This window comes from Pituophis catenifer, unplaced genomic scaffold, assembly GCF_029215685.1.
Source record: "Pituophis catenifer annectens isolate HBS135680 unplaced genomic scaffold, rPitCat1.0.hap2 SCAF_1, whole genome shotgun sequence".
Lineage (NCBI taxonomy): Eukaryota > Metazoa > Chordata > Lepidosauria > Squamata > Colubridae > Pituophis > Pituophis catenifer.
In genome coordinates, this window is record NW_027256881.1 from 352,221,283 (window position 1) to 352,245,012 (window position 23,730).

The following is a 23,730-nucleotide window of genomic DNA, read 5'->3' on the forward strand; positions in this document are numbered from 1 at the left end:
CAAGCAGGGAGATTCAGTTGCTTGCTGATGCAATGGATTGCAGGGATTACAGCAAGTGAAGCAAGGCAGGCGTGCAAAGGTAAGCAAGCTGGAGGCTGGGGGGGGAAGGGATTTTTGCTACCGGTTCTCCGAACTGCCCGCCGCCATTGCTACCTACTCGCCCGAGCCGGTCTGAACCGGGAGCATTTCACCCTTGATTTAGTCTGAATGCAACCTGTAACAAGACATTAAACTCAATTCATTTTAGCTAGCTTCAATTTTTTAATGGCTTAGGATTCTGTGTGAACATTGACCATTTATTTAGTACAGCATTTGTTGTACTGCTCACTTATGGGAAAACAGAATAGAATAGAATAGAATAGAATAGAATAGAATAGAATAGAATAGAATAGAATAGAATAGAATAGAATAGAATAGAATAGAATAGAATAGAATAGAATTCTTTATTGGCCAAGTGTGATTGGACACACAAGGAATTTGTCTTGGTGCATACGCTCTCAGTGTACATGAAAGAAAATATATGTTCACCAAGAATCATAAGATACAACACTTAATGATAGTCATAGAGAAACAGTTAATACAAATCTTAAGGATACTAGCAACAAGGTTACAGTCATACAGTCATAAGTGGGAGATGGGTCATAGGAACGATGAGAAGATTAATAGTAATGCAGACTTAGTAACTAGTTTGACAGTGTTGAGGGAATTATTTGTTTAGCAGAGTGATGGCGTTTGGGAAAAAAACTTCACCAAGACAAATTCCTTGAGTGTCCAATGACACTTGGCCAATAAAGAATTCTATTCTATTCTATTCTATTCTATTCTATTCTATTCTATTCTATTCTATTCTATTCTATTCTATTCTATTCTATTCTATTCTATTCTATTCTATTCTATTCTATTATCTCTTATGCCCCATGAATAGATTCTTGTGATTTGATGCTGCTCCAGATCACTCAGGTATCCACCAACCATGCCTAGCTTTAAAGATTTGTAATTATCTCCTAAAATGATGGTCACCAGAGAATGATAGAAGCCAGAATATCTCATTTCTAATTACCTCACTTTCTAAGGTCTTTTTTCTTTCAGCTTCTTGCCTATTTGAAGAACATCCGGTTTAACAATAGTGTTGGAAATGAAATCTTTTTCTCAGAAGTTGGACTAGGATCAGCTCAGTATGATCTTCTCAACTGGATTTTTCTCCCCAATTGGTCTTTTGTCTCCATGAAAGTTGGGCAAATAGATTTCGGAGCTCCTCCAGGCCAGGATTTCATCATCAACTCCAATGCAATCATCTGGTCTGGAAAGGTGAGATGGAAAGAAATGTTCTGAACTCAGGGAAAAGGTTGTTGGGGATGCTTCTCAATGTTAATAAAAGGTTCATTGAATCAGAAAAGAAGGAGTGGTGCAGTGGCCTAGAGGTAGAGCTTTTGCCTCACAATCAGGAGTCTGTGAGTTCAATCCTAGGTAGAGGCAGATATTTCTCTCCCTGGGCACAATGAAAATATATCTGCTGAACAAAACTCCGCATTGGCATCAGGAAGGGCATCCGGCCAGTAAACACTCTGTTAGCTCCATTCAGTTGCCCAGACTCTACCCCGCAAGGGATTATGGGGTTGTTAATTGATGATGATGATGATGATGATGATGATGATTGAATCAGAAAAGAAGGCAACTGTGTGGTTGAATGATCTGCTTTTCACGAAACAGATTCATGTCTGATTTGTGCCATTTTCAAGAAGGGTTGGGATGGGAGAGGGAATCTGGTTGAAATCCAGATTACAAGTCAAGAAGGCATCAATCAACTCCATTGATCATTCCTGTTTAGTTGGAAGTTTATGATTCTTCCTTTGAGGAGAAGCTATAGTTCAAAGGCAGAGAGCAAGAATATAATTGCAGGCAATCCTCACTCAACAACCATTTGTTCAATGACCGTTTGAGGTTACTGAATGACTGTTACTTACCTCCCATCCTCAAAGTTATGGCCACTGTGGTCATGTGGTCAAAATCATTATCTTCCCCCATCTCTGCTCTTTGACCCCATGAACTAGGTAAGAAAAACCAAAAGCACACATATAAACTGGGGAAACCAGGCTTAATAGCAGTGACTGTGTGAGGGATCTTGGAGTCTTAGTGGACAACCAGCTAAATATGAGCCAGCAGCAAAGAAAAGCCAATGCAAGCCTAAATTGCATTAACAGAGGGATATAATCAAGATCAAGTGAGGTACTAATACCACTCTATAAAGCTTTAGTAAAGCCACACCTAGAGTACGGCATCCAGTTTGGGTCACCACACTATAAAAAAGATGTTGAGACTCTAGAAAAAGTGCATAGAAGAGCAACCAGGATGATGAGGGGACTGGAGGCTAAAACATACAATGAAAGGTTGCAGGAACCAGGCATGGCTAGTCTAGTGAAGAGAAAGACCAGGGGAGACATGATAGCAGTCTTCCAATATTTGAGGGGCTGCCACAGAGAGGAGGGGGTCACGCTATTTTCCAAAGCACCTGAAGGCCAGACAAGGAATAATGGATGGAAACTAACCAAGGAGAGATTCAACCTAGAAATGAGGAGGAACATTTTGACAGTGAGAACAATCAACCCATGGAACAGAAGTTGCCTTTGGAAGTTGTGGGAGCTTCATCACTTGAGACTTTCAAGAAAAGATTGGACTGCCATTTGTCAGAAATGGTATAGGGTCTCCTGCTTGGGGGGTGGGTTTGGACTAGATGACCTATGAAGTCCCTTCCAACTCTGTTAATTTTCTATCCTCTGCTGCCCCTACTGGATTTTGACTTCTTCTTCCTCCCACTGGTGATGATGCATGACCAGCTTGACCCTTTGTGAAGCAGTTCCTGGCCATATAAGGGCTTCTTCCCTGGGACATACATGATGGTTAACTCAGGAGACCTTGGGAAATGGCCTTGTGTAGCCAGGAGTTTCCTCCCAAACAGCCTGGCTGTCCATGCCACATTGGGAACAATAAAATGATGAAGGTCAGTTGAGGTGTTGGAGTAGCTGGGGAATCAGAGTGCAGGGCAGGGGTGATATTGACTTACCTTCGCTACTGGTTCACAAATGTGAGCGCATGCACAACACTTCTGCGCATGTGTAGGACCTTCTGGGTATGCACAGAGTGTCAAAAACGGGACACGATGACGGGTGGGCAGAGCCTCCCACAGCCACCACCACTGCTTCGCCCGAACGGGTAGAACTGGCTGAATACCAGCACTGGTGCAGGGTGATGAGTTATCCTATAGCTGGGTCTTTGCACCATCTTCTTCAGACAGGATGGCTGGGACTTTGCTGCTGAGCTTTAGCAATTGGGGCTTTGCACTATGTGTCACTGCGTTATTTTGTTTACCAGCTGAGCTAATTATTTCTGGACTGTCAGACTTTCCGTAGCTTGCCAACTTCTTATCAGTAAGCTACGTGTTTTTGGATCCACCCACATTCCTTCACATTCCTTCCTTTGTTCTCTTGCCACGGCTGCCGGTTGCTGGAAAGCAGCTGGCCAGAATTATTTTCAAATGTAGCAATTATCTTTCTTAGTTAGTGAGGTGATTTATTTTCTTTATAACAAATAAATGAGTTTTATTAGAGAACTTTTCTTCGCGTTTCTTTTCAGAATATTGCAACTTGGAGAAGCCTCGATCCATCCTCTAATTAATCAGGGTGATTTGTCCCAGAGCCAAACATGGGTTTAATCAATGCCCTGACACTATGAGACTATGCCGAGTGGTAAAGGACTTTGTGCTGTGCTGGGACAGCTGAGACTTTCTGCTATACTGTGGCCCAGGGGTTATTAAGGTTCATTAAGTGAGGACTACCTGTAACTGCCTTAATGAGAGATGTTCCAATCCCAAGTAACAATTGGTTAGCTGGCAATGCCACTAGGAAACTTCCCCAGGAATTCCTTCTAGTTGATGTTACACTATGGTGAATCAGTTCTTCTAAAGATCTTTTGAAGACAGAAATATGAATGTGGAGATTTAATGATGCATGATCATTGAATAGACCTTCTCAAGTATTTCTCTTTTCTCTTTCAGAAGGTGCCCTTTGCCAGGTGTGGCATGAAGAGGTGCCATGCAGGAGAGAGGAGAAGAGTTCCAGAGGGAAAGCCGGTTTGCTGCTACCAGTGTGACCCTTGTCCAGAAGGGACATTTTCAAATCAGACAGGTAGAGTATGCTGGAAATGTAGAACTTCCAGGATCAAGGAAGCCATTTAGTAGATCAATATATTAAGAAATTTTGATTCTTTGGTTTCTGATAGGTTACACTGGAAACAATATAAAGAATAAAATATATTTTGATATTAAAAACTTATCTCACTTGAAATATCTAGGCCTGTCAGAGAAATTCATTAAATCTACTTATGTCTGCAAAAAAAATCTCACTGAATGATGGGAAAAAGTGATTTGAAATAGAGAAATTCCCTCTCCCACCTCCTGTTACATGTGTGTTTGTGTGTGCATGCCAGATGAGGTATTCAGCAGGTTCTAACCAGTTCTGGAGAACTGGTAGCGGAAATTTTGAGTAGTTCAAAGAACTGGTAAATACCACCCCCTGACTGGCCCCACCCCCATCTATTCTCTGCTTCCTGAGTCCCAGCTGATCAGGAGGAAATGGGGATTTTGCAGTATCCTTCCCCTGGAGTGGGGAGAGAATGGAGATTTTACAGTATCCCTCCCCTGCCACGCCCACCAAGCCACACCCACCATGCCATGCCATGCCCACCAAGCCACGCCCACCAAGCCGCACCACGTCCATCAAGCCACACCCACAAAACCGGTAGTAAAAATTTTAGAATCCCACCACTGGCACGTGTACCTGCATGTCTCCTTATAACTCCCCAAATGATAAGGTAACTCAGCAGCAAATAGCAGGATTTTTTGACCGAGAGCTCAGTCAATCCTCTTAGGCTCCCATTATAACATGAGGGGGAAAAAATCAAATGCCAACCTTTCTCTCACAAAAAAGCCAAAATAATGTCCGGTGATTGGAGAGGGAGAGATCCTAATCTCTGAGCAACTGATCCCACTCAGGATCATTTTGAACCAACTATGCTTTGTTTTTTACAGAGCACCATAAGCTTCCCAGGCTGTCCTTCCATCACTTTGTTATTGAGTTGGCCTATATGGAAAGGAGTCACATCTGAGATATGAGGCAGGAAAGATAATTCTCACTGTGGAAGCCCCTGAAATCCTTAGACAAAGACTTTTGATTTCAGATGCAGTGCTCTGTGACCCCTGCCCAGAAGACCAATACCCAAACATGGACAAGGACCACTGTATTCCCAAGAAGATCCACTTCCTTGCCTATCAAGACACCCTGGGATATGCTTTAAGTTCTCTCACATTTTCTCTTTCCATTACCACCTTGGGAGTCCTGGCAATTTTCCTTAAATATCGTGACACACCGATCGTCAAGGCCAACAACCGAGATCTCACCTACCTCCTCCTGGTCTCCCTCCTGCTCTGCTTCCTCTGTTCCTTCCTTTTCATTGGTCAACCGAGGAAGATCACCTGTCTCTTCCGACAAACTGCCTTTGCCATTCTCTTTGCCCTTGCAGTTTCCTCTGTGTTGGCCAAAACTGTCATGGTGGTTCTGGCTTTCATGGCTACCAAGCCAGGGAACAAGACAAGGAAATTCTTAGGAAAATCACTGACCAATTGCATTGTTGTATCCTGTCCTCTTGTCCAAGCGGTTCTTTGTGCTACTTGGCTGATAACCTCTCCCCCATTTCCTAACTTGGATTTCCATTCCTTGATAGGAGAGACAATCTTGGAATGTAATGAAGGCTCAGCTTCAATGTTTTACACTGTCCTGGCCTATCTGGGTTTCCTGGCCCTTGTCAGTTTCACTGTGGCATTCATGGCTAGGAAATTGCCTGATAGTTTTAATGAAGCCAAGTTCATTACTTTTAGCATGCTGGTCTTTTGCAGTGTTTGGATCTCCTTCCTCCCAACCTACCTTAGCACCAAAGGGAAGTCCATGGTGGCTGTGGAGATCTTCTCCATTTTGGCCTCTGGAGCTGCTCTCTTGGCTTGTATCTTTTTCCCCAAATGCTACATTATTCTGCTGAGGCCCCATCTGAACTGTAAAGAAAATATAATAAGGAACAAGAATCTCTGATTTATCCAGGGATTGAAAAAGTTTTGTTTTGAATTTGCAACAGTTTTGTAGTTGATTTGATTTGATTTCTAAAAAAAAATGGAGTGGTTTGTCCATTAAATAACTGGAAATAAAATTATATGACCAATTCCAAAGTATGTATTGAACTACAACAATCCCCTATCCTTTTATTTTTCATTAATGTCGGTTGTCCACCAAGAACATCCAAAAGGCAATCTTGAAAGAAATCATTAACATTGAAAATATAATTATTAGTTTTCAACAGGGCAGCTTCCTCCTTAGGACAGCCCCTGACCTCCTCTCCTTCCGCCGCGAACTGAAGACGTGGCTCTTTCATCAAATGGGCTGATCCACTGGGGTGATTTTTACATTGGAATAATTTTAAACAAATTTTAATTGGATTTTAATTTTTATGTAATTTTTCGTTCTGTTGAATGTTCTCTCTGTAAGCCGCCCTGAGTCCTTCGGGAGAAGGGCGGCATATAAATTACATAAATAAATAAAATAAATAAATATTGATTTTAATAAAATGTATCTTTAAAAATATTTTGGGTTGGTTTTACTATAATTGTTTTTGTTTGTTTATTTATGGATATATATATTTTTTTGCCACCTATCTCACCATGGAGCTACTCTAAGTGGCTTCCAACATTAAAAACAGAGAAATTAAAAGAAGTGCAAACCTAACAATAGCAAAGTAGTGGCACAATGAAATAAACTTTGAAGTAAAAAAAAAATGAAAGTATTGTGATTAAAAGATAAGCAAGGGAATGCAGAGGGGGAGCTGTGGTTTGCTATCACTGTAGTAGCTACCTCCAATGTGGTAATCCCTTGTCATGCCACAGCATATAACTTTTATATACTGTTGTTGCTCTCTAGCCCCATCTATTGGCCAGACAGACAAATACCAAGTATATTGTCTGAAGCTGATCCCACCTCATTACTCATCAGCCCGCACTCTCAAAACAAGTGCATGCTGGGAAGCCAGACTCCATTTCCTTTAGCAGTTGGAGACGGCAGAAGCACAAAGAAGAATCTTAATCTGTTGAACATGGTCATCCAAGGACAAACCCACTTCCCACACACAGAGATCACTGGTGACATTTAGATTGCTCGTATTTATTAATTGTTATGTTCAGCAGTAACTCAATACTGCCTACCTAGTATTTGGTTCTCATTGTATGTATCCCTATTTTCCCCAGTTTCACCATATCCTGTTCTTTCAATTAAGCCTTCAGATCTATGCACACGGTCTCTTATATTGGAGGATAGGTGGGTTTAGCTGCATGTCAAGCTGCACAGAGACTAACGTGTAGTGAGGACAGAACATCCCTCATTGGGTCCCCAGGCCAGTTGGCAGAGGCAGGTCTTCACTCTCTTGAAGAGAGATAGGAGGTTGGGAGCAGATCTCACTCTGTGCGGTAGGATCTCCCAGAGGATGGGTGCTCTAGAATAGAAGGTTCTTCTTGTAGACATTGACACCTGGTGTTCTTTGACGAATGGGATCTGCAGTAGCTATCTCTGCCAGCATGAGTGAAGTGGGCCTGATCCAGGTAGCCTGGACCTATGCCATTAAGGGCTTTAATGGTTATAATCCTTGAGCTGCACTTGGAAAGCAGACTGTCAGCCAGTACAATCATAGACCAGAGGTGTAATATGTGCCACTGTGTAACCACTGTACCATGGTGGCACAGTGGTTAGAATGCAGTATTGCTGGCTAATTCTGCCGACTGTCAGCAGTTCAGTTCTCCTCAGCTCAAGGTTGACTCACCCTTCCTTCCTTCTCAAGGTTTGTAAAATGAGGACTCAGATTGTTGGGGGCACTATACTGGCTCTGTAAGCCACTTTGAGATGGCTGAAAAGCACTGTGAAGTGGTATACAAGTCTAAGTGCTATTGTTATTGATATTTTAAGGCACAGGTGTCAAGCTCACCGCGTCATGTTGCTGTCACATGATGTACCGTGACATTTTTTCCATTTGTGGAGCTGAGATGGGTGTGGCCTGTGCATTATGCATTTGGCCTGTGGGCTGCCAATTTGACATCCCTGTTCTAGGGGCCCTGAAGACTGCTCGAGCATCTGTACTTTGTACTAGATGAAGTTTATGAATGGATTTCAAGGATAGACCCATGTAGAGTGCATTACAGTAGTCCAGATGAGAGATGATTAAGGCTTGAGTGATGGAGTGCAGGGACTTCAGATTCGGGAAATGTCGCGTGCTTGGTGGCTTACTATCTCAGATGCTGTGTATACTTATTTTGCATAATTTATTGCTTTTAAAATGTTTTGTATTGTTTCCAAGCTTCACTGACTGGAGTCAGCTGTAGAGAAAAAGGAAAGACACCTAGGAACATCTTCCAAATCTTGTTCTACATCGTGAATCTATGACAATATTGTGGTTGAAAGTATTTTTCCCCCATTGGCTGACAGCAGACAAATTTCTCAGGTTCTAATTAATCATTAAAAAACATTCTTGCATGGTTTAAATTAGCTTTCCATCTTGAGTAACTCCTTTTCTATTCTTAAGGGCAATGGAAGATATAAGCTTCTAAGATCATCTCTTACCATGCAGGAATAAATAATCCTTCCACACAAATACCTATATTATTAATCACATTTACTTGGCTACAGTTGATCACCATGCTAGCACATTGACCTTTGGCCCTAACTCTGTCCGAACAAACTAAGGCACAGGCCAGATTCGATCTTGGGTGCAGGTACTCAGTTTCAGGTAGGCTGAATACCACCTGTATCCTGATCCTCAAGTCCATCTGATCCTTGCATCCATAAAAGACACAAGCATGTTTTTCCTCTTCTGGTATACAAAGAGACACTATTGCTAAGGAGGGTAGAATGTTAGTCTGCCTTGCAATTATCAGAAGAAGAGTAATTCGTAATGTATCCCCTGTGGATTTCTACCCAGAAAAAATTTCCAAGATAAAACCTGCTTGAAAGAAATAAGCTCTGGGCTCTCCCAAGGAAGGCTAGACATGTCTCCTCAGCGTGTCTTCCACAGAAGTGTAATTTCTTGCTAACAGTGAAACTTAACAGGTATCAATTTTCTCTTGGATGACAACTTAAACACAAGTAAGTGGAAGCATTCTTGATATAAATTTGCCCTTAAGCCACCCAAGTTGCATAGACTGCTGTGTTAAAGTCTGAGTGAGATTTTCTGGGGACCAAATCCAGTTCAGATTCTTGATGAACATACTATCAACTCTGAAGCAGACCTGGCTGAAACCATCTTGTGCTGCCTCATAGCTGCCACGAAGCCTGAGAGGGGAAAGGGAGGGGGGAAGTAGTTAGCCCACCTACTGTAACAGTCAAAATAAAAAGTTTTTCCTGTGGGAACCAAGGTCATTGTAATAGGTGGCTGATGAAGGAGGAGAGGAGCCTGCCAGCTGTATTCATTGGACAATGTGACTGGTGACACCTGGGGGGGGGGGAGTTTTACTTTGAAAATTTTAAAAAAGTGGATGTTTTTAAGAAAATGTTGGATAACCATTTGTGTGAAGTGGTGTAGGTTTCCTGCCTAGGCAGGGGGTTGGACTAGAAGACCTCCACGGTCCCTTCCAGCTCTGTTATTCTATTTCTAATTAGGTGAAAACCCTGGGAATGTTCAGAGTTGGCTTTCACTGGCTGTGCCGATATGATGTATCCAATAAACATGTTCTTTGAGGAATCTACCTGCCTTAGAGTTCTCCTTTCAAGAGGTGCATTACTCGGAATGCTGACACATTGATTTTTGATTCAGGAAGGAAGGTGAGAATCATGAATGGGCTGCTTCTCCTGTTGCTTCTCCTGTGGCTCCTGCCTTCAACAACGACTGATATGATAATGCAAAGTGTATGTATACTTAGGAACCCTTTGAAGATTCTGGAGGATTATTACAGGCCTGGTGATCTCATTATTGGGGGGAATTTGCCCCTGGTAACCTTTTCCAACTATAGAAAGATGGAATTCAACAGTGAGCCATCACTGATGCCACTTTCAGACCGGTATTATTTATGTTATTTATTACACAAATTTATATGGCCACCCATCTCACATAACGATGATTCTGGTCAACTCACAACTTTAAAAATCTGCAACATAAAAGCCCATATATCTCATCTATCCATACCCATGCCCATGGCAGCAGCAACTCTTTGTTTTGGGTTCAGGGAGTCCTCTCAGAAATTATTCTTCTAGTGATGTTCACAATGTCCTGGTGAAGTTTAGAAGCCTTGGTTCTTTCCAAGATAAATTTTCATTAAATAGGCTAGAATGTTCCAGTTTCATCCAGATGAAACACCATAAACATCGAGGAAGGGGTTACAGGCTAGAAACTATGCCAACTGAGTGAAGGTTTAAAGAATAGAATAGAATAACAGAGCTGGAAGGGACCTTTGAGGTCTTCTAGTCTAACCACCTGCATAAGCAGGAAACCCTACAATACTTCAGGCAAATGGTTATCAAATCTCTTCTTTAGAACTTCCAGTGTTGGAGCATTCACAACTTATAGAGGCAAGTTGTTCCACTGATTAATTGTTCTAACTGTCATGAAATTTCTCCTTAGTTGTAAGTTGCTTCTCTCCTTGATTAGATTCCACCCATTGCTTCTTGTCCTGCCTTCAGGTGCTTTGGAGAATAGCTTGACTCCCTCTTCTTTGTGGCAGCCCCTGAGATCTTGGAAGACTGCTATCATCTCACCCCTAGTCCTTCTTTTCATTATAATTTTTTATTTGGACAGAAGGTCATGGTAGAAAACTCAAAGAAAAGCCTAATCCTTTTACAGAATGGAGGTGTCTTTAGAAAACATATTTAGCACTGTTCTAATATTTGAGGGGATCCTACAAAGAAGAGGGGATCAAACTATTTTCCAAAGCACCAAAAGCAAGACAAGAAACAATAATTGGAAACTAACCAAGGAGAAGAGAAACCTAGAATTAAGAAGAAATTTCCTAATGGTGAGAGGAATTAACCAATGGAATAGGTTGCCTTCAGAAGCTCTTGTTGTACCATCACTGAAGGTTTTCAAAAAGAGACTGGACAACCATTTGTCTGGAATGGTGTAGGGTCTCCAGCTCGAGCAGGGGGATGGACTAGAAGACCTCCGGGGTCCCAAGTCTATTATTCTGTATTTTTTAAAAAAAGGCAAACCTACTTTTGGAATCATTAATGCTCTTTTTAACTGTCCTTTAGTAATTTCAGCCTTTATTTGCACTTACCATGATGTTAGGAGAGTACCATCTATATAATATTTTAACCACAACTTTTGACCAAAGGATCACAAGAAATGGATTCCCATCTCCCAAAGTCTAGGAGAATATACATAACACACACAGAGAGAGAGAAGGAAAAGTACATCACAACACACAAATTTCCCTGTAATATTCCAAAGCGTTTTATCATTATAGTATTCTCTGCAAGAACTACCAGCACTTTCTTGCCTTGGTACATGCAGTAACAAAGATCAACAAGGATTTGGCCATCCTCCCCAACATCACACTTGGCTTCTATATCTATGACAATAGACATGTTTTTAGGAGGATTTCCTGGAACAGCCTCTCTCTGCTGTCTACACGAGGCCGAATGGTTCCAGATTACAAATGTGACAAGCTGGATCCTCTTCTCTCTGTCATCGGAGATCTCAACACCAAATCCTCAAAGCAGATGGCCTCCATCTTCAGCATCTTCAAGGTCCCACAGGTAAGGGGGTTCCATAGGATATCAGTAGGGAGCAGATACAGAACAGAAGCGCACTCAGAATCCAAAGACGAAGTCAATGTTATTTTTGGACAATCAGGGGTCCATGATTTGGAGAACTCATGCAAGAGTTGAATAGTTTATTTTTGAATTTTGTCTGTCAGGATATGTTTCTTGATACCCCCATGACAAAGAGGTCAAGAATAAGGTCTTTCTGAAACGATTCACTCCATGATTTCCTTCCTAACTGATTCTTTCTAAATGTAGCCACTCTTCAGTCCGATTTATTGTGTGAATCAGGTTGATGGCTTTTTCTCTTGGCTTCTCACATGCCAGAGGCAGGCAAACTATGACATAGGTGTCCCAGAGGTGCTTTTTTCAAGAAGCAACTGGACTTCCTTTGTTTTTTCTTCAAGATATTTTGTACTGTAATGTAAATGGAGAACTCTCACTCCAACCAGAGTCAAACAGCTTGACTGGTGGAGCCAAAAACCACAGGATGGTGATCCTTTACATCAGCATAAACTTTGAACTTGTCTTCAAAAACTGCTTTCTGAAACAAGCTTCTCCCTTTCTGCAGTTTGGTTTTGATTTCTTCAAAATCACTCCAGGAGACAGAAAGATTTTCCCTTCCTTCTTCCGGATTAATCCCAAGGAATTTCCTCAATATGTGGGTTTAATCCAGCTGCTCCTGTATTTCCAGTGGAACTGGGTTGGGCTGGTGGCCCCAGAAACTGACAATGGAGAACATTTCATCTCAACTCTAACGCCAATGCTCAAGGAGAAGGAGATCTGCCTGGCCTTCACTAAAATGTTAAATACTGATGATATTCTTAATACGGTACCCAAATTAATATTATTTTTCCAAACGTTTAAAATTGAAGTGATTGTTTTGTTTGGAGACTCCAATAAAATTGTAACTCTATATATCACTTTGCCCGTGTATGAACATAAGACTAAGGTGCCATTTGGAAAAGTTTGGATCCTGACTTCTCATTGGGAAGTTAGCGCACTGGAACCTAAGGAATTCTTTTCAATCATAAAGCATTTCCATGGTGCTTTGCATTTCAGGGATCATAGCCACAATGTCCCAGAATTCAGGCACTTTCTTCTGTCTTTAGACCCCTTGAACCCGCAAGGAGATGTCTTTCTCCCTCCATGGTGGGAACAGGCCTTTGGCTGCAAGATCCACAAACCAGGAGAGATCCCTCAAAAGGGGAAAAAACCCTGTACGGGAAAGGAGAATTTACAGACTCTGCCATCTTACACGTTTGAAGTGAGCATGATGGGTATGAGCTACAATATCTACAATGCCATTTATGCTGTGGCACATGCATTAGATACCATGCATGGCTCAGGAGCACGACCACCCACGATGAGGCTTGGAAAGAGGATCTCAAGTGTGCAACCATCGCAGGTAATCTCAGTGACTTTTCATCCATTTGAAAGATCTTTAGAGAAGAAAGATCTCATGGATGTTTCTTGATCGACGTAGTAAATATTTCCACGCTTATATTTCTTGCACACAGTTGTTCATTTGCATTATATTACAGAGAATGTTGAGGCCACTTGGAGGCTCATCTGTGTCCTCGGGGTCACTTGAGTAGTACAAATGGGTGTGGAGCCTTCTTGGCTGAAGGATGTTTTCTGCCCTGCAATTAACCTCCAAGTGCCCTCAACAACTCTTTAAAAGGATGCAAAAGAGCAGCTGTCTGTAAGAAATATGAATCCTTCCATTCCCCACCATCCAGTCAGAGCTGAAGAGGTTTCTTGGATGAGAAGTGAAATGTCTTCAAAGAAAAAACAAAGTCCAGTTTCCTTTTGAAAAGGCACATTTGGGACAACCGAGATTGTGAGAATCTATGGAGAGAATTTCCACACTACCCATCTATTTTTCAAAACAAATAAAAATGTCAATTATTTACAATATGGTAAAATGAATTACGTATAATGTTTTGATGAAGAAGTAGGAGGGAGAAGTAAACTAAGCCAGTTTTCTATGAGATCCCTAGAGAATGTTTTTTCCTATAAAATTCTGAAAAGTTCCCTGACTTTCCCATTCCAAGGAGGAGATGTCAGCCAACGCAAGATGATAATCTGAGTTCCTTTGTACAAGATGCTTCAAAGTCTCAGTAGAAGTCGCACTGGCCACATTTGCAGAGCCACCTAAGTTTCATTTTGAACATAGTCTGAATCCAGCCTGTAAAAAGACAAATCAGTTTAGCTTCTGTGGGAAGCCTCCCCCTCCTATGGAATGAAATATATTGGGGAATATAAAAAGAGGCAGCATATTATATTTCCCCAAGGAGAAATGGAGAAAAAAATTCTAACAAAGGCAAAAAGCAGCCCCAGTCTTCCTGCCATAGCCTCAAGCTTACTTCTTTAGAGATGGATACTTTGTACCTATTAAGAAAGACGGGGGTCAATCTATTCATAAACAAAACGCCTTCAGCCACAGCTCCTATAGAAGGCTGAAGCTGATGGGATTAAGAATTTACATTCCCCCACTCAAATAAAGGACGTAACCTTTAGGACATATAAGTATTTACACACCACCATTAGAATAGCAAAAGACACAAGGCGCACTACCTTGCACAACACCCCTGGAGCATCTCAATCACCAAACCCCAGAACCCTATAAAAATCCATCCACTCACTCAGCCAATTGGTCAGCCACCCCAGAAACATGCTGCTGTGACTGAAGTTTCTAGAAAACCAAATAAACCTTGTAGCCAGCCTCCATTTTATTTCCAGCATTTTCCTCCTGGATTGAAACTGGGATGGATTTTTCTTCCTTTATTTTTCTGTGGCTTAGCATCTTGTGTGAACACAGACCAATTGTTTATTATAAGATTTATTGTACTCCTAAGATTATTGTGTGAAAAGAAGCCTTTGTGAATCTCCATGATACATTCCTGTGATTTGATACAGCTTCTGATCACTCAAAAATCCAACACGCTAACAGGTTTAGCTTTACAGGCTTCCAATTATCTCCTAAAATGATAGTCATCATAGAATGATAGAAACCATGGCTTGTTATTTTTAATTATCCCAGTTCCTAAGTATCTTTTTTTCTTTCAGCTCCTTCCCTATTTGAAGAATGTCCACTTCAACAGCATTGCTGGAGATGAAGTCTTCTTCTCAGAAGATGGATTGGCATCAGCTCAATATGATCTTCTCAACTGGATTTTTTTCCTCAACTGGATTTTATGTCCCAGTGAAAGTTGGGCAAATAGAACCCCGGGCTCCCCCAGGCCAGGATTTAACCATTGACCTGGATGCAATTATCTGGGCCACAAAGGTAGGCTGGAAGGAGATGTTCTGAATTTAGGGAAAGATTCATTCTCTAATGGAGATGCAGAATGTCCTTCTCACTGGAAAAAAGTGGATTGACTCACAAAGGATAAAAGTTGTGTGGTGAAGGATCTGCTTTTTATGAATCAGATTCATGTTTGAATATACAATCCTTGGTTGTATAAATAGAGGCATAGAATCAAAATCATGTAAAGTATTAACACCACTTTACAAAGTCTTAGTAAGGTTACACCTACAATACTGCATCCAGTTTTGGTCATCACATTTCAAAAAAGATTTTTGGAAAAAGTGGATGGAAGAGCAACTAAGACATTTAAGGCCTGGGGGCTAAAACATGTGAAGAACAGTTGCAAGACTTGGGTATGGCTAGTCTAGAGAAAAGAAGAACCAGGGATGACATGATAGCAGTCTTCCAGTATTTGAGAGGCTGCCAAAAAGAGGAGGGTTCAACGTATTTTCCAAAACACCAGGAAAAGAAACAGTGGATGGAAACTCATCAAGGAGAGAAGCAACCTAGAATAAGGAGAAACTTCCTAACAGTGAGGACAATTAACCAGTGGAACAACTTGACTTCAGATGTTGTAGGTGCTTCATCACTGGAGGTTTTTAAGAAGAGACAGGACAGTCACTTGTCCGAAATGGTATAGTGTCTCCTGCTTGAGCAGGGAGTCGGACTAGAAGACCTCCAAGGTTTCTTCCATCTCTGTTCTGATTCTGATTGAGTGATTGTAACTCAAAGGCAGAAATCAAGAACATAATTGCATTGATCAACCATTCCTCTAGTGACCATTTGAAGTCATGACAGCACTAAATGGATGCTACTTATGCCTGGTCCTCAAAATCATGGCCATTGGAGAGTCCCTACAATCAGGTGATCAAATAACACTATCTCCAGTCTTTCTTTTCTCTTTTAGAAGGTGCCCTTTGCCAGGTGTGGCCTGAAGAGGTGCCAGGCAGGAGAGAGGAGACATGTCCCAGAGGGCGAGCAGATTTGCTGCTACCAATGTGCCCCTTGTCCAGAGGGGGCCATTTCTAATCAGACGGGTACAGTATACTGGAAATGTAGAACTTTCAGGATCAAGGAAGCCATTCATTGGATCAATACACTAAGAAATTTTGGGTGATTTCTGGAAACAGTATCAAGAATAAAATATAATTTCTAATCAGACAGGTAGAGGACCCTTCGAATGGATCAAGGAAGACGTTCAGTAGATCAAAATATTAAGAGCTTTCTGGTCATTTATTTATTTGGCAAACACGTATAAGATAACAGATATAAGTATAAACATGATTATAAATAGAGGATAAGGATATAAATAAATGGAGACAGTAGGACAGGCCCATTGGTGCTCTTATGCACGCCCCTTATAGACCTCTTAGGAATGGGGTGAGGTCAACAGTAGACAGTCTAAGGTTAAAGTTATGGGGGTTTGGGGAAGTAACCACCGAGTCAGGAAGTGCTAGGTTTGGCCCGTTTCAGAATACAGATACGAATTGTCCTGCCTGCACAGTCTAACTTCCCACCCTGGCAGGACTGGGAAAACCAACTACTAATACTTTTTCGGAATGAATGGCACGGTGTGTCCAGGGTTTCAAAACTGATATTACTTATAGTGCTGCTTCTATCAGGACCCTCAATATCCCTGGAAACTTGTAGCCTGTCAGGAAGAAGGATCCATCTACCAATGTCTGTTAGCCTCTCCCGGAAAAGTCTAAGATGATGATGGGAAAAAATGAGTCATTTCCTCACCCACCCCTGTTCAACATCTCTGTGTGTGTGCACTTGTGCATCTCCATGTGAGTGTGTCACCTTCTGGTCTTATGACACACCAACAGATAATGCAGTGGGGAAATCCAAATTTTTTTACCACTGGTTCTGTGGGTGTGGTGGCAGGGGAATATCTCCATTCCCACCCCACTCCAGAGGAAGGATATTGCAAAATCTCCATTCCCAACCTACTCTGAGGCCGGGCAGAGGTGGTATTTGCCAGATCTCTGAACTACTCAAAATTTCCGCTACTGGTTCTCCAGAACCTGTCAGAACCTGCTGGATTTCACCCCTGAGATAAAACAGCAAATAGCAGGATTCCTGACTGATAGATCAGTCAATCTTCTTAGGCTTTAAATATAAAGAGGGGGGAAAAATGAAGTGCCAATTTTTCACTCACAAAGAAAGCCAAAATAATAATATAAATGCCCAGTGACAGGAGAAGGACATCTAATCTCCAGGCATTTAATTCTCAGGCATTTGGAATCAAGGGCAATTTGCTGTTAAAGGCATCCTAAATTGTCTATGGGATTCTTTCTTTACATTCTTCTTGAATTGGACCTAACAGAAAAGAGTCACACATGAGTTCATAGGCTGGATTGGAGATAAGGCTAACTGTGGGTGCCTCCGAAATACTTAAGACAAAGATTCTTGTTTTCAGATGCAGTTCACTGTGACCTTTGTCCAGAAGACCAATATCCCAACAAGGACAAAGACCACTGCATTGCCAAGAAGATCCAGTTCCTTTCCTATGAAGATACCCTGGGATACACTTTAGCATCTCTTACTCTTTCTCTCTCTTTGATCACATTGGCAGTCCTAGCAATTTTCCATAAGCATCGTGACACACCGATCGTCAAGGCCAACAACCGAGATCTCACCTACCTCCTCCTGGTCTCCCTCCTGCTCTGCTTCCTCTGTTCCTTCCTTTTCATTGGTCAACCGAGGAAGCTCACCTGTCTCTTCCGACAATCTGCCTTTGCCATTCTCTTTTCCCTTGCAGTTTCCTCTGTGTTGGCAAAGACTGTCATGGTGGTTCTGGCCTTCATGGCTACCAAGCCAGGGAACAAGGCAAGGAAATTCTTAGGAAAATCACTGACCAATTGCATTGTTGTATCCTGTCCTCTTTTCCAAGTAGTTCTTTGTGCCATCTGGTTGATAACCTCTCCCCCGTTTCCTAACTTGGATTTCCATTCCTTGATAGGAGAGGCCATCTTGGAATGTAATGAAGACTCAGCTTCAATGTTTTACACTGTCCTGGCCTACCTGGGTTTTCTGGCCCTCGTGAGTTTTATCATGGCCTTTTTGGCTAGGAAATTGCCTGATAGTTTCAATGAAGCCAAGTTCATTACTTTCAGCATGCTGGTCTTTTGCAGTGTCTGGGTCTCCTTCCTCCCCACCTACCTGAGCACCAAGGGAAAGTCCATGGTGGCTGTGGAGATCTTCTCCATCTTGGCCTCTGGGGCTGGTCTCTTGGCTTGTATCTTTTTCCCCAAATGCTACATTATTCTACTGAGGCCCCATCTGAATTGTAAAGAAAATATGATAAGGAACAAAAATCTCTAACTCATGCAGTGATAGGAAACATATTTATCTTTGAGGCATGTTTAGTATCCGATGATATTTCTAAAACATGACAGAGAAGAAGAAACAAATCCATTTAATAATGTCTTACTCAAGTGCTATAACTGGTCATAATAGTGAGTATTCATGAAGCCACGTTCATTATTTTTAGCATGCTGGTCTTTTGCAGTGTTTAGATCTCCTTCCTCCCCACCTACCTGAGCACCAAAGGAAAGTCCATGGTGGCTGTGAAGATCTTCTCCATTTTGACCTCAGGGACTGGTCTCTTGGCTTGTATCTTTCTTCCCAAATGTTTCATCATCCTATTGAGGCCTAATCTGAATCATAGAGAAAATATAATGAGACACACACATCTTTAATTTATGCTGGCATTCAAAAGTTCAATTTTAATTTGATTTGATTTTAATTTGATTTGATTTCTAAAACTTTCTGAAATGAGAGGAGATTTTGTCTATTAACTGGAAAACATGATTTGGCTAATCACAAAGTTCATGTTAGTGATCAACTAACTGATCCTGTTAGTGATTTTTATTTTTTTAGAGTGCAAATTTTATTAAGTGTTTTAATTCTGTTTTCCATACCTCTTTAATACCACCAAGTGGTCATCCAGATGTTTGCATCCCAATCTAGTAACTCCTCATTTCCATTTCATCTTCTAGGTCAGGGATAATTAATTTCAGTTTATTACAGTGATAGCCCAGAAACCAGAACAAGTAAAAACACTAGGTGAATATCCAATTAAAAATTCTAGAATAAAATAATAAATAACAGATAAAATCTATGATGAAATCCAGTCTGTCAATTACACATGGTCTAACTATAGTAAAATTACAATCCATAACCTATGAGGCCCATAGTCAGTTTAATACTAAAAGGGAATGGAATAAGCAGTGCAAAGGGTTTGCCACATTTGCTGTATAAAATATGGTAGCTATGTTGGATTAGACACATGTTTCCAATGAATCCCCAGTGCTGCGGCACAGAATTTAGCCACCTGCGCTGTAGTTATTTATTTATTTATTTATTTATTTATTTATTTATTTATTTAATTTTTTATACCGCCCTTCTCCCGAAGGACTTAGGGCGGTAAACAGTCAAAATAAACATATATATAAAAATGTGAATAGAAGCAATAAATAATAATTAAGTCAATTTGGCTTATCAGTTAAGTTAAGATCTTCAGAATAAAATTTACACAATTAGGAAAAGGAAAGAAAAAAATTAATTATGCCAGCCCGGCTTGGTGAAAGAGGAAGGTCTTAAGTGCCCGACGGAAAGTACGAAGATCTGGGATTATTTTTATCCCTGGGGGTATCCTGTTCCAAAGGGTAGGTGCCCCCACAGAGAAGGCTCTCCCCCTGGGAACCACCAGTCGACATTGCTTTAGTGATGGTACCCTGAGGAGGCCCACTCTGTGGGAGCGTACTGGTTGGTGGGAGGTTATAGGTTGCAGAAGGTGGTCTCGTAGGTACCCAGTTATGGACTGTTCATCCTTAAGCAGCCACTGGAGATGCCTGGAGTGTCAGAAGGGCCAGGATATCTAGCAATTATTGGAAGGATTTTTTTTTTCAACTCTCTCTGTAAAAGGAATATCGAAGGAGTGTGTGACCAATGATATCCACCTCTCCTGAGTCACAGGAATAGAGTCTTTCAATCAGTGGTATCTTTTTATACTTGCCATACAGGACAGCCTGTATGTATCAAACATATGACCCTCTGAATATTTTTCCTGTGCTCTCAACCATACCCAAGGAAGAATAAGAGCCTTGCAGGGAATTCCTCTCTTACATGGCGATGACTTTCCCAAGACAAGTTTGTTAATGGAAAAAGATTTGAAGATTTTTTTTTTCTTCAGGAGGCAACTGGATTTTTTTGTTTGTTTGTTTTTTTCTTTAAAGACATTTCACTTCTCATCCAAGAAGCTTCACTATCCTCTGACAGGATAGTGGGGAATGTCAGAGCTGAAGAATCTTCTTGGATGAGAAGTGAAACATCTTCAAAGAAAAAAAACAACAACAACAAGAAAGTCCAGTTGCCTCCTGAAAAAAAAAAGCACATTTGAGACAACCATGACTTGGATGACTGAGAATCTCTACAGACATTTGAAGAAGTGCCAGAAGAAGAGATCATGCTCAAGATGAGAAGCTGAGGTGGTGCAGTGGTTAGAGTACAGTACTGCAGCTACTTCAGCTGACTGCTAGTTCAGCAGATCAGCAGATCAAATCTCACTGGCTCAAGGTTGACTCAGCCTTCCGTCCTTCCGAGGTGGGTAAAATGAGGACCCAGATTGTTGGGGTGCAATATGCTATTTAGTATACTGTCTTTGGTGTAAGCTGCCCAGAGTCCTCGGAGAGTGGGTGGCATAGAAATATGACTAATAAATAAATAATAAATAAATAAATAAAGATCAACTGCCAATACAGTGAGGGTTGGGTCTGACACTGTTCTTAAATCGTTCCAATACTTTTTTTTTTCTTATTTTCTTTCTTATTAATGTATATTATATATCTGTTGGGGTCTATACTATACTGACTTGGTGACGTGCGGACTTCGGAGCCTCCAGAGGTTGACACTAGAGAGGCAGAGGAACAAGAGGATGAGAAGAGCTGCCAGAAGGCAGGAGCAGCTAAAGCAGAGAGGAGTAGGGCCAAGAGATGATTGGCCCCTCCCATAAGGCTTAAAAGACCAACAATGGCTGTTGGCCTCTTTGCTGGAAAACAACGTTGAGAGAATTTGCTTCTTGTTTCACTGTATTTATTTCTTGTTGGCATCTTCTGCTTCTGAACTTTTTCCAAGAAAAGCCTTTGGCAGTTTGCCTAATTATATCAAGGTCGGTGATAAACTAAGGAATGGTGTTTTGAAGAATTTGCTTTAATTTAGTTTGGACTACACTGAGAATGAGTTAATTCTTAGCTGTTCTAATAAAGCCTGTTTGTTTTCAAACTGTTTGCATTTAACTAGTTGGGCCTCGGTCACGATAGGTGACCTCGGAATGGGACAACTTGCTTTGGCCAATTTGTTGCGACCAACTCGACATGGCCAACTCACCATGGGGCAATTCACTGCGTGACAATTTAAAAATTCAATTTAATTATTTAAAATAAATTATTTTAATATTTATCATCCACATTTCATTATGTCCCTCCTTTTGCATCCTTTCTTTCATGATTCCAGTCCACCGTTTCTTTGATACTAGTGTAACTCTTGTCCTGCAACGAGTTATCCCAGGGCCATGGAAAGTTAGCCATGGAGAGTTAGGCATGGTGAATTGTCATAGACTCTGGTGATAGCTCTGCTGGCTTTCGGAATCTTTGGTGGCCCTACCTGCAAGTCTAAGTTGGAGCTTGGATCTTCTGCATTTAGAGAATGTCTCCTTCTTTAAAATAAGGACAAGTCCAGGCTTTATGGTTCTGAATCATAGAAGGGGGTCACATCTTGAGCTCAGCCACTCATCTAGCTCACCAGGCATCTTGGAAATTCCCCAGCTGTTGCTCTCCATGCCACAAACCTCTTGCTCAGCAGGTTGGGAAGGCACAAAATGTGTGTTCCATCAGTGAGCAGGTCTATGCATGATTGTACTTCCAAGAGTATGGCCATTGCATAAGGATGATACCTGGCCTCGAACTGAGAAGGCGTCACTAATGACCTTAAAATTCAGGGTTTAGTCTCAAGTATCTCCCCTTCAACCAAACTAACTGGGATCAACTTTGGAAAAAGGAGACCACCCTATAACATTGTACACCCATTCATATTACCTCAGCCAATCCAGAGGTTTACCATGTATAATGATATCTTTCCCATGAATACCATTGACAATTCTGAAGACATACTTCACAAGAAAAAGGAAACAAACTTTCATAGCACCATTTCATTATTAGCAAGAGGCACGAGGTTGTTGTTGTCCACCAGCAGCCTGCAGAACTGGCAGACCCCCAGGGGGAGGACCTTCTCTGTGGGGGCACCTACCCTCTGGAATCAGCTGCCCCCAGAGATAAGGAGAATCCAAGACCTCGGTGCCTTCCGCCGTGCCCTTAAAACCTTCTTTTTCCAGCAAGCCGGGCTGGCCTAAAACTTTTAAAAATGTTTTTAATTGTTTGTTATTGTTTTTAATCATGGTGTCAGCATTCCAAATTGTGATCTCTTTCAACGCTGACATAAAAGGCACAGGAAGACTTGCTTAGTGCTGGAATGAACTTTCACCTAGTTCCTGGCTCTTCAGCAGATAGAGTTACCTGGGCAACAGAGGGAGGGGGGAATTCTTGTGAAGAGAAAGGGAATGGGACGAAGAGATGGATTTGCACAGTGGCCAATGAGACATTGGGGTTGAAGAACGGAAAAGGAGTGGTGTGGAAGGAGGTGCCAATCTTGGCTGCAACTGAAGTCAGGCATGTCGTTCTTTCTATTCTTAAATAAAAAAAAAGGATTCATTAGAAACTTTGCGTTTGAAAATGAAGTTTATTTAAGATAGCAGCGAAACCTGACACATGGGGCCAAATTTATATATATCTTTTTAATTGTATTTTAATGTTTGTAGTTTATGTTTTTATTTGGCTGTTCACCGCCCTGAGTCCTCAGGGAGAAGGGCGGTATACAAATTTTAAAATAAATAAATAAATAAATAAATAAATACACGAGTGAGAAAAGCACATGCGTGGAAGGCTGGGGGCATGCATGGAAGCCACACGTGCAAAGCGAGTGTGCGCACACAGTGTGAACCGGTGGTAAGAATATTGGAAACCCACCGCTGGGGCTCATGTAGGTCATGTAGGTCAAATATCCAATTTCATCTTGACTCTCAAGTCCATCTGCTCTATGGATTAGGGACAAGGGACACCAACCTGTTTTTCTCTTCAGATGTCTGAAGAGAAACTATTGCTAACTAGACAGAACAATTGCTTTCCTTTGCAATTATCAAAAGAACAGCCATTCTCAATGTATCCTCTATGGATTTCTACCCACAAATATCTTCCAAGATAAAAATCTGCTTTAAACAATATACTCTTGGTTCTCAAGGTGAGGGTGGGACGTGTCACCTTAGCATGTAAAGAACTGTGTAGCATGTAAAGAACTGCGGTCATTCCTGGGTGACCTTTGGTGATACCTGGCTGGCCTTAATTTTCTCTTTGGTGACAGATCACACACAGGTAAGAAGCACGGTTGATATAAATTTGCCCTGGGGCCATCCAGGTGACACAGTTTCTCTCTATGGTTCTAAAGCTTTAGTGACATTTCAAGTGC

At 41.4% G+C, this 23,730-nt stretch overlaps 2 protein-coding genes across 2 annotated transcripts; both read left to right on the forward strand.

The window, feature by feature from the left end:
* Nucleotides 1-5,276: 5,276 nt before the first annotated feature.
* Nucleotides 5,277-6,137, forward strand: LOC139313264 (vomeronasal type-2 receptor 26-like). The gene has a single exon (XM_070938791.1). The coding sequence runs from the start codon at nt 5,277-5,279 to the stop codon at nt 6,135-6,137; it is 861 nt and encodes a 286-aa protein (XP_070794892.1).
* Nucleotides 6,138-11,711: 5,574 nt separating this feature from the next.
* LOC139313271 (vomeronasal type-2 receptor 26-like) lies at nt 11,712-18,474 on the forward strand. The gene is made up of 5 exons (XM_070938802.1): nt 11,712-11,828; nt 12,529-12,666; nt 12,997-13,242; nt 16,055-16,184; nt 17,570-18,474. Exons 1-5 carry the CDS (start codon nt 11,712-11,714, stop codon nt 18,472-18,474), a joined length of 1,536 nt encoding a protein of 511 aa, XP_070794903.1.
* Nucleotides 18,475-23,730: the final 5,256 nt, after the last annotated feature.